General features: G+C 44.4%; 1 protein-coding gene across 8 annotated transcripts in view; it reads right to left on the minus strand.

Moving 5' to 3' along the window:
- Positions 1–12,060, minus strand: part of atp2b1a (ATPase plasma membrane Ca2+ transporting 1a) — an 81,863-nt gene that overhangs the window by 51,075 nt on the left and 18,728 nt on the right. For 6 of the 8 annotated variants that reach the window (XM_065021463.1, XM_065021459.1, XM_065021461.1 and 3 more), the window contains exons 3-7: positions 8,350–8,547; positions 6,524–6,781; positions 5,815–5,940; positions 3,680–3,847; positions 1,615–1,647 (exon numbers count right to left, since the gene is read on the minus strand). In XM_065021463.1, coding sequence (XP_064877535.1) covers positions 1,615–1,647; positions 3,680–3,847; positions 5,815–5,940; positions 6,524–6,781; positions 8,350–8,547 — 783 coding nt within the window. The remainder of the gene's footprint in view (positions 1–1,614; positions 1,648–3,679; positions 3,848–5,814; positions 5,941–6,523; positions 6,782–8,349; positions 8,548–12,060) is intronic. The other 2 variants (XM_065021464.1, XM_065021462.1) reach the window with 1 other exon arrangement.

Raw genomic sequence — 12,060 nt, forward strand, 5'->3', positions numbered from 1 at the left:
CTGAACAGTCATTATATACTGTCTCTCTCCCAGCCCTGGACTGAACAGTCATTATATACAGTCTGTCTCTCTCCCAGCCCTGGACTGACTGAACAGTCATTATATAGTCTGTCTCTCTCCCAGCCCTGGACTGACTGAACAGTCATTATATACTGTCTCTCTCCCAGCCCTGGACTGACTGAACAGTCATTATATACTGTCTGTCTCTCTCCCAGCCCTGGACTGACTGAACAGTCATTATATACTGTCTCTCTCCCAGCTCTGGACTGACCGAACAGTCATTATATACCGTCTGTCTCTCTCCCAGCCCTGGACTGACAGAACAGTCATTATATACTGTCTGTCTCTCTCCCAGCCCTGGACTGACTGAACAGTCATTCCCAGCCCTGGACTGACTGAACAGTCATTATATACTGTCTCTCTCCCAGCCCTGGACTGACTGAACAGTCATTATATACCGTCTGTCTCTCTCCCAGCCCTGGACTGACTGAACAGTCATTATATACTGTCTCTCTCCCAGCCCTGGACTGACTGAACAGTCATTATATACAGTCTGTCTCTCTCCCAGCCCTGGACTGACTGAACAGTCATTATATACAGTCTGTCTCTCTCCCAGCCCTGGACTGACTGAACAGTCATTATATACCGTCTGTCTCTCTCCCAGCCCTGGACTGACTGAACAGTCATTATATACTGTCTGTCTCTCTCCCAGCCCTGGACTGACTGAACAGTCATTATATACCGTCTGTCTCTCTCCCAGCCCTGGACTGACTGAACAGTCATTACATATCACCAATCGATTCTATCCCCAGGCTCCTCCCTTGCTGATGCCAGGAGCCACACAGCCAGCAACTGCAGGATGGGTGCCACAATATTCCCAGGTGTGGTATTCTGCATTTACACAGCCTGTAATCCCAGACTGAAGGATTATTCTGCTCACTCCTGGCAAAGAGAGAATCTGTGCACAAAGGAGCAGCGCCAGGACCTCAATGAACAGGCTCCGCTAGCTAACAGCACAGCACAGCTGCCGCTCTGTAGACACTGGCTGACTCAATGGACTTTAGAGAGCTGGGTCTCACGGACGTACAATAGCATGACGCTGAACAGCTGACAAGGTCTATGAGTACTATAGAATGAAGGCTTCAGATTGGACAGCTACGTCCTCAATCAATAAGAGAGAAAGAGGGAGTGAGAAGGCCAAAAATAAGATGCTCTTCCCCAAGATTGTTACAGGGCTGTAATCTCCTCGCTAAATCGCCATAGCTGAATTCAACAGCACCTGCCGCTAAATTATTGGCGAGGCAAGGGAGAGAGGACGAGAGAGAGAAGGTAACATACTGGCCCAGACTAGACAATGAATGGACCAGTCACGGGCACGCACACTCTGACCCACAAGGCCACAGAGTAGCATGGGGAAACAACCTGACCCGATACAGATTAAGCTACTTCTACTGACACCAGGCTAAGCGACAGATCAAGGTTGAACTAAAATCCAATACTGTTAAATGGGCTGAGGAGAAGGCAATAATGTAGAGCAAAACAGATCAAGGTACTGTAGCAGAGTGCAACCAAGTCAAAAGGAAATGAAAACGCACTCCGGCCTGTTACACTCACCTTTCTTGCGGTTTTCGGCTGCTCCATCTTGCTCTGTGGATGGAAAGTCAAATCCAGAGGAATAGAGTCAGTCACTTATTGGGGAGCAACTTGCAAACGGCTGCAATTCTGACCAATTTAATATACGTCCAATTATGTAAATCTCCCATTTTGATTTGATACCGTGAGAGATGCCAATAATCTTTATGAGAAGCCAAACAGATGAATGCTGGGATTGCATTATGACACGCACATTCTAAATCAGCTCCTCCAGCCGATAGGCCATTCTTACACCCTCGCCTCATACCAAACAAGTCCACACACACAATAGAACTACAGCCAGCCACTTTCATCATACACAAACACACCGAAAGCCTGAAAATTGATCCACATCCTACTAAAGTATATTAACTTGTTTCAAAACCCTGAAACGTATGCACACATACTTTTGTGTATGTGGAAACCCCTTCAAATAAATGGATTTGGATATTTCAGCCACACCCGCTGCTGGCAGGTGTATAAAATCCAGCACACCGCCATTCAATCTCCATACATAGACAAACATTGGCAGTGGAATGGCCGTACTGAAGAGCTCAGTGACTTTCAACGTGGCACAGTCATAGGATGCCACCTTTCCAACAAGTCAGTTCAAATTTCTACCCTGCTCGAGCTGCCCCGGGTCAACTGTAAGTGCTGTTATTGTGAAGTGGAAACGTCTAGGAGCAACAAAGGCTAGGCCACACAAGCTCACAGAACGGGACCGCTGAGTGCTGAAGCGAGTAAAAATCATCTGTCCTCGGTTGCAACTCGCACTACCAAGTTCCAAACTGCCTCTGAAAGCAACGTCAACACAATAACTGGTTTCCATGGCCGTGCAGCCTCACACAAGCCTAAGTTCACCATGCGTAATGCCAAGCGTCGGCTGGAGTGGTGTAAAGCTTTCACTGCCATTGGACTCCGGAGCAGTGGAAACACATTCTCTGGAGTGACGAGTCACACTTCATCATCTGGTAGTCCGACAGATGAATCTGGGTTTGGTGGATTCTAGAAGAACACCACCTGCTCCAATGCATCGTACCAACTGTAAAGTTTGGTGGAATAATGGTCTGGGGCTGTTTTTCATAGTTTGGGCTAGGTCCCTTAGTGCCTGTTAAGGAAAATCTTAACGCTACAGCATACAATGACATTCTAGACGATTCTGTTTCCAACTTTGTAGCAACAGTTTGGGGAAGGCACTTTCCTGCTTCAGCAGGACAATGCCCCCATGCACAAAGCGAGGTCCATACAGAAATGGTTTGTCGAGATCTGTATTGAAGAACAAGACTGGCTTGCACAGATCCCTGACCTCAACCCCCTCAACACCTTTTGATTCCACCATCTAGTGGAAAGCCTTCCCAGAAGAGTGGAGCCTGTTATGGCAGCAAAGTGGGGGACCAACTCCATATTAATGCCCATGATTTTGGAATGAGATGTTCGACCAGCAGGTGCCCACATACTTTTGGTCATGTAGTGTATACACACACACACGGCCTTGATTGAATAGAACTACAATTGCTGAACAAAGAATGGCAGAAGGCACTTGGCTATATGTAGAACAAACACTAACAGCATATATCCCATCATGAGCTGAAAGCACTCAACACAAGGCTGTCGACTGCACAGGCACAGCAGCATTGAACACGGCAACAAGTGCTAAAGTAAAGCCTTGCCAACTATTCCCATTGAAGCAGCAGCTCTCCCAAAATAAGTCCCACCACAGCTGAGACCTGACCTGTGCTCAGCTTAGCTCTAGTTCAAACCTCTCTCCTCTGTCAGCTCAGTGCCGTCTGCTCTGCTGTGTGAGTAAGTGATTAGTGGTGCTGCCGTGTACAGCCCAGACAGAGGCCACTGATTCTCTACCTGTCTGACTCTGCTTTCTCACACTTCTCTGCACATCAACTGCATCTATAGAAATTCAACAAAAGACTGTTGAGAGGAAAACTTTGTTCTCTGTGACGGGCAAAGGCATAATAAAATGATAAAAAAGCAAGGGTAGAGAAAACTGAATCATGAATGTATTCCGCCGCGCTCTGAAATGTCAACGTACTTTTCTTCTCTTTCTTCTCCTTCTTCTCCTTCTTCTTAGCCTCCTTCTCCTCCTCATCATCGTCATCTTCCTCCGAGGCGCCCAGTAAAGCGAAGATTATTCCAGTTTGAGAGTTCTCACCCACGGCTGTGACCAGCATTTTGCCGGAGCCCTCCATGACGTGAGTGCCTGCAGAGGGTAAACAGAGGGGGGAGGTGAGGTAGTGCCGCCATAGACATACAACTGATGCTTACACTGTATAAGGCCTCTGCTAGGCTTTTCCTTACTATTACTTAACTAAAGCCATGCAGACTAGGACTATGCTAACATTTTCCATTACAGTACAATACTATGGAGAGAGAGGAATGTGGATGTTTGCAGTCCTAGATGCTGATTCCTGTGGTAAAGTGAGTAAACCTGGGGGATACAGATAAGCATGATGTTTGAACCTGCCTGCAGATAGAGAGGAGAGGTAGGGCCAAAAAGGCAGGCGCCTAGCTAATGCTACAGTGTAAATGCTAGGTGTTCCCCTGACTATTACTCAGCTAATGCTACAGGCACCAACATTCCCCCTTACAATTACATGGACAGTGCAGTGTGCCCTGCCTACTAGCTCTGTTGCTCCCGGCATTATGTATCTGCTATAAATTGCTACTGATAGTAAGGAATATTTTGGATGTTTCCAGTCCTGGGTCTGGATTCGGGAGCCTGTAGTCATTGTGAGTAAATCTGAGCGGAAAAACTGTAGACCTATATTTACAGCTAAATATGGAGAACATACAAAATGTAATAAAGTGTATCACGTTGAGTCGAGCCTCAAATACTGGTCTTGGATGATAGCACACAGACACATTCGCACACTCCCAGCCTTTCATCAAAAGCCAATTGTGAGCCTCAGTGAATTAATGGAAACATGAGTCCCACAACACAACAGTAGCTTTCTCCAGAGTTTAACGCCCACAACTGAGACAGAGAGAGAAGTGCATTAAGAGCTCCCCATGCCTGTGTTAATTAATTAGGCAGGGGCTGGTCTGCACTAGGTGGGATGATGATACAGACTACAGGCTCTCTTGGAGGTGAGACCAAAGGGGGCTGGGAGAGGCAAACAAGCACTTTTAAAATCCCCTCTTTGGGGATCTGACCATAAAAAGCCCTTTTATTAAAAGATCAACGTGCCTTCATAAAATGGGATTAGGGACAAGATGAGCAATACCCTCGGATGGCAAAATAAAACAGGGTTTAGAGGTAGGTAGGTATATATATTTCCCAGCGCTCAAGTAGTCCTGGACCTACACCATCAAGTCCACAATCAGGGGTCCACAATCAGGAGTTCAGAAATATGCATTTTCAAACAGACAATCAACAAAATATGGGTTTTAAACTATTTCACCTGCATTTTATATTGAAAGTCGGTGTTGCTTTGCTTCAATAGTCAGAAAATACATTAGTGCAACACATTCGGCAGAAAAATCGCTTCATTTTCATCAGATGATAACAGAAGTGCAACGCTATTTGACTAGCACCCACATAAGTAAATGAGTTGACAATTATGATATATATTTTTTTGCAAAAACAATACATGGCCATCATATTTCTAATATGTATCATAAAATGTAGCCAGCTACATTTCCTAATGTTTTTCTTGAAGTTAATATAGCATTTTACCTGAGAAACGTAGGCTAGACCAAGAAAAGTAGCTACACATCAGTCAGAGCACTGTCTGCTGATTGACATTGGTGAATTCATTCTCATCAAAGTGGAGAAGTGCAACTGAAGCACACCAGTCTGATGCAGAGCAGAGATTACAAAAAGCAGCATTTCAAATCTGCCTTTACAAAACACAGAAAGATATTTCTTATGAGTTTTATCTTTATGGAAAACGCCGAATTACCTGACGGTACTCAAGCTCAGAATATTGCTGGATACTGCCTGCATACCCCATTCCATGACACAGTCAGAACATCTATCAAGGGCCTGGCATTCTATTCCACTTGCAAAAATGGCTTATTCCACAATTAGGGGTGGGGTACCTGGCCTTCTATTCCAGTTGCAAAAATGGGTTATAAATCTAGGCCGGGAAACTGATCTACAACCACCATGAGTTTCATAGTATAAGAAAACAAGCCAAGGCAGAAGAACAAGAATAGAACAGCTACCTGACAACAGCATGGGGTCTCTTTCCAGCGTTTTCTTGACGTGGTCCGACTCCCCTGTGAGGGAGCTCTCATCGATTTTGAGGTCATTTCCTTGAATAAGAATACCATCCGAGGGCAGGAGATCACCTGGGAGACACAAACAGAAAAAAATATTCCTTAATGAATTCACAAGACGTGTGGCTGAAAACAGAATACATTACACACTCTGGTAAATTCATCCTCGCCAATAACAGATAACTGGGCCCTAAATGTCTTCCTATTTCCTATGTAGTGGACTACTTATTATTTTTTCTCCCCAATTTCGATTTCGAGTTGTACGTCCTCCAAAACATGACCCGCCAAACCACGCTTCTTAACACCCGCCCACTTAACCCGGAAGAGGAAACGCTGTTCAACAGACGACCGAAGTCAGCCTGCAGGCGCCCGCCCCGCCACAAGGAGTCGCTAGAATGCGATGGGCCAAAGCAAGCACCTCCAGCCAAACCCTCTCCTAACATAGACGATGGTGGGCCAATTGTGCACCGCCCTAAGGGACTCCCAGTCACGGCCGGTTGTGACACAGCCGGGGATCGAACCCGGGTCTCTAGTGACGCCCCGGGTGGCCATAGTGGACTACTTTTGACCAGGGCCCATGGGGCTCGGGTCAAAAGTAGTGCACTTCGATAGGGAATAGGGTGCCATTTGGGACGCAGAAAGAGGTCCCTCTTACCGTATTTTATTTGTGCAACGTCGCCGACCACAATCTCAGCCACGGGGATTTGGATGACTTGGCCGCCGCGGACAACGGCAAACTTCTGCTCTTGTTCGATGCGGCTCTGCAAGCCGCGGAATTGCTTCTCTTTGCTCCAGTCGTTGAACGCTGTCACCAGCACCACGCAGACGACCGACAGCAGGATGGCGGCGCCTTCAATCCAGCCCGCCTCTGCCTCACCATCATCCTCCACCCCTCCAGCTGCGCTCCCACAGTCTGCATAAGGATCAAAGTACACAGTTACTGGGATACACTGCCAGGTGTCTAACAGACTAAATCTGAACACATATCATTAAATGCTGGTAATTAAATAGTAAACGGGTGACAACCAGGCCCAGACGGCATTGCCGTCAACAGATTTTACATTTAAATAAACTATCCCTCTGCAGCGAATTTAAGTCAAAATACAAATCAAATGTACACAGTGCAGTACAATGGACACCTGCAGTGCCTTCAGAAAGTATTCACACCCCTTGACTTGATCCACATTCGGTTGTGTTGGAGCCTGAATTTAACTGTGTCACTGGCCTAAACACAATACTCCATAACATCGAAGTGGAAATATGATTTTAGAATTAATTCAAAATGAAAATCTGAATTGTCTTGAGTCAATAAGTATTCAACCCCTTGTTATGGAAAGACTACATAAGTTCAGGAGTAAAGATTTGCTTAATAAGTCACATAAAAAGTTGCATGGACTCACTGTGTGCAATAGTGTTAAATATAATATTTGAATTACTACCTCATCTCTGTACCCCACACATACAGATAATTGTAAGATCCCTCAGTTGAGCAGTGAATTTCAAACACAGATTCAACCAAAGACCAGGGAGGTTTTCCAATGCCTCGTAAAGAAGGAGACCTATTGGTAGATGGGTACAAATAAAATAAAAAGCAGACATTGAATATCATTTTGAGCATGGTGAAGTTATTAATTACACTTTGAATGGTGTATCAATACACCCAGTCACTACAAAGATACAGGCATCCTTCATAACTCAGTTTCCGGAGAGGAAGGAAATCGCTCAGGATTTTCACCATGAGGCCAATGGTGAGTTAATTTTTATTTAACTAGGCAAGTCAGTTAAGAACAAATTCTTATTTACAAGGATGGCCTACCCCGGCCAAACCTGGACAATGCTGGGCCAATTGTGCTCCACCCTATGGGACTCCCAATCACGGCCAGATGTGATGCAGCCTAGATTCAAACCAGGGACTGCAGTGACGCCTCTTGCACTGATGCAGTGCCTTAGACCGCTGCACCACTCGGGAGACCAAAGTCTCGGGAGACTTAAACCAGTTACAGAGTTTAATGGCTGTGATAGAAGAAAACTGAGGTTTGGTCAACATTGTAGTTACTCCACAATACTAACCTAAATGACAGAGTGAAAAGAAGGAAGCTTGTACAGAATAAAATAGTCCAAAACATGCATCCTGTTTGCAATAAAGCACTATAGTAAAACTGCAAAAAATGTAGCAAAGAAATTAACTTCATGTCCTGAATACAAATCATTATGTTTGGGACCTTTTGTTCAGATCGTTAACAAATAAATAAATAATTAAATCCATTTTAATCCCACCTTCTAACAAAATGTGGAAAAAGTCAAGGGTGTGAATACTTTCTGAAGTTACTGTAGGTGGTTTACAAACTATCACGGTGATCCAAAGTGCTCTGATTTAAAAAGAAAACATCTGAGCCAGCACAGGATGGTCAGACAACCACAGAGTTAACTCCACTACTGCCTAGGCATCAAGTACAAGACGTAAATAGAGGTGTTGCTTACGTTCTCTTTCGGCATCTGGAGGTCTATAGAAAGAAAGGCCTAATGAAACTATGGCTGCCACTTCCAGGATAATCAGTGTTACATCTTGCAATGCTTCCCAAACTAATTGAAGAAATGTTTTGGGCTTTTTCGGAGGTATTAAGTTCTGCCCGAACACTTCTTTTCTTTTGTCGATGTCTGCGGGCTGCCCACTTAAACCTGGGGGAAAGAGAGCGATAGATGGAGTTAGATTCAATTAAGACAGTACCTTTGTGTTTCTACATTTTCTTAGTTTACCATTGAGATATATATTTGACAACCATTACCATACCCACAGACAACAAGTCTGGGGGAAAATAATGGCAATATCCAATGTCCCATTAACCTCAACAACCATGCATGTAGGAATTTGGTGAATGAATTAAATGAAAATGGCCAGGATCAGAAAGACGGAATAGATTCAGTGAATACCAACCCAGATGGTCAGAGAGCCATATTCTGTGGCAGGGCTCTTGAAGCAACAATGCCACTGGGCGACAATACACGTTCTACTTCTGAAAAATAACAAGTCAACCGACGCCTCAGTCTCAAATTTTTCAAGGGTAGAATTCCAGGATATAAAAATTAAAATCGAGGAGTCATGATATTAAGATAAATCACACAAGTGACTTTCCCCTTTCAATGATTGATAACTGGAGATGCAGTGAACATTTTGACATTCAGACAGTCACAGCAAGGCCCGATCATTGTCTCACTTTCAACGTGACAAGGCCCGACTGCTCTGCAGACCCATTCATGTGTGTGCAGAGAGCATTCCGCTTGCAGTACCACTCACTCAAATGGCTGCTCTCCACAGTCAAAGGAGGGCGGTCAGATTCAAAATACCGTTATACATTTGATGAGGCTTTTTCGACCTCTATTTAAGCACACTGAACTGTGGAGGCAGATAGAGAGAAAGACAGAGAGAAGAGAGACTAATCAAAAGTGATCTGGGAGATAAATTGGGAGGTTTTAAGCAGGCTCTAAGAGCGCAACAGAGAGACTAGAGAGAGATAGCTAGAGACAGACAGACATGGACTAATGAAGAGTGGGAGACTAGACTGGGAGGCTGTAGGGAGTCAGTCGGGAGGATGAGGCTCCCAGTCTAATGAATGGAGACCGAACAGCAGCAGAAGGGTCAGCAAGTGCCCAGAGTCTGCAGGTAAGCACTGAGCAATGACATCACGTGTAGCAGTGGGTAATTAGTCAGCATTGCAGAGCAGCAGTGGGGTGGAGGAGGAGAGGAGTGAAGGATAGAATGGAGGACAAGGTGCATGCACACCTGCTGAGATACGATTCTCTGCCAAAAGGAGCTGTCAGAATCAACTTTTGAACATGCTACTGCAACATCCAGTGTAATGTTTCAAGCACAGGAGACGGGGCAATTTGGCCACGTCAAGACCCCTCTATTCACAGTATTACATCAAACCTCTGGTGGAAAGCATGCTGGAATTCACCCCACAGAACAAGTAGTGAGCAATAGAGTAGAATATTGCGCTGCTGCTCAAAGCCTACTTACAGCAATTAGCCTATAATGTAAAACCCATGATAGTCATTTGACTCATAATTTCCAGATAAAAAAAAAAAGGACGTTTTAAAGCTGCTGTCTATGTGTGCGTCACACGGTATCTCGTAATAAATGTATATTTGTGTGTGTGTTTACACGTTAAAGTAGTGTGGGTCGAGGGGCAGCAATGCAGTCTCTCTCCCCCCCCCCCCCGTGTGTGTGTGGATGAGGTGCCGCCGCTGCTGATGACTCACCGTTTACAGCTTGATCATTCCACCCCCCCATCCCCACATTAGTGAAATAAACATTAGTGACAAGAGAATGATTTAGGCAAGAGGACGTATGACAAAACAAAAGGTTCAAATCATGTTAGCGTTGGAATCACTTAGCTAGTCCATCACCAGTCACCCGCGCGGCTATTCATTAACTCTTTAATAATCGACTTGTCCCCGCTTAACCCCTCCAAGTACTGTCCTATTCTGCCGACTCTGTGGTTTAAAATTAGCCCTCTGGACTTCACTCGTGGTGCAGGTGGTAAAATGATTTGGGAAAAACAGCTGTGGCTACATGATCTCCGTAGACAGAGAGAGGAGACATCTAGAATAGCTTCCCCTAGCAGGCGTCCATCTTTATAACAAACCTGCTACTTCTAGTTCAGTAAAAGTCCTCCAGCAGCCCCAACAGCCCACATTTTAGTTATAGACTGGCACAAACATACCTCATTCAACTCATTTAGCGCTTGACAATTATTTGACAAGTTGAATCAGGTGTGCTTGTCCAGGGCTACAATACAAATGATTACTGTTTGGGGTCTGGAGGAATGGAGTCGTATTAGACTATAGACCAGGATTCTCCAACCCTGTTCCTGGAGAGCTACCCTCCTGAAGGTTCACTCCAACCCCAGTTGTAACTAACCAACCTTATCAACCAGCTAATTATTAGAATCAAGTGCACCGTGCACTAGATTAGGGTTGGAGTGAAAACCTACAGGACCATAGCACTACACAGCTTATTCAAATAACCAACTCATCATCCAGCTTTGACTATTTGAAATGAGCGGTGTAGTGCTATGGCAAAAACCAAAACATGCATCCGGGGGGCCCAGGACCGAGTTTGGGAAGCCCAGCAATAGACAGGAGTAAGAAAAGTTTTCATTTGACTATCTTGCCCTAACAATTAGGAAACATACTTTTGTGATCCATCAGCATTCTGCGCAAAGTCTACCAGAGATTCTGTGTCAGACATAGCCTTGGTTTCAAAAGAGAATGATACTAGCAAGACTGACACAGCTTAAAAAGTACAGGTAGGTTCAAAAACAAAACACCATGAAATCACCAATAACCAGAGACAAACCCAGAAGTGATCAATCAACTGCCCTGCTGAAGGGACTTTAAAGCCAGAGATAACAGGTAAATCAATCTGCAGGCAGATGGGTATTACAGCACTCCCACGAGATTTATCACCAGATAAATGTAGTAGCACCCAAAATATGTCTACTCTGAAGAGTTTGAACAATAGTGAAAGAAGGAGCAGGCAATCTGAGAAGATTCGGGGATTGCATTAGCTTTCAGAAATCAAAACGCAGACCATCAATCTGCATTTTAAACCTTTTCACCTGCGTTTTAGATTGAAAGTGTCCGTGTTTTTTTGCTTCGATAGTGATTAGGGGTGAGCAACTACAGATGCATTCAGCAGAAAATGGCGACAATTTGATCAGATGACAACTGAAGTGCAATGCTATTTTGGCTAGCAGCCGCACAAGTATATTAGCTTTTTTGGAAAAAATAATGCATGGCCATCATATTTCAAATGTTTATAAAAGAAAGTAGCCAGTTAATATTACATTTTACGGAGAGAGAAAAAGAACACCAAAAAAAGTAGCTACACATCAGTCTGAGCGCTGTCTGCTGATAGAATGGCCGTTCCTGAATGCAGGAAATTGATTGGTCTGACGATGAGCCAAGATTTCTCATCAGAGTGGAGAAGCGCAACGAAAACAAAAAATGAGTATGAAGATGAGCAGAAATGACAATAAGAAGCATTTCAGAGCTGCGTTTTACAAAACACAAGATATTTCTTACATTTTTTTATATTTTGTTTCCTGTGTGAAAAACAACTCTGCATTGTCGCGTCCCCTAAGTTTGGCAATAATATTGTTGCTCAGGAGCAGGGCTTTTTCAAATTCA

Source organism: Oncorhynchus nerka, linkage group LG8 (genome assembly GCF_034236695.1).
Source record: "Oncorhynchus nerka isolate Pitt River linkage group LG8, Oner_Uvic_2.0, whole genome shotgun sequence".
NCBI lineage: Eukaryota > Metazoa > Chordata > Actinopteri > Salmoniformes > Salmonidae > Oncorhynchus > Oncorhynchus nerka.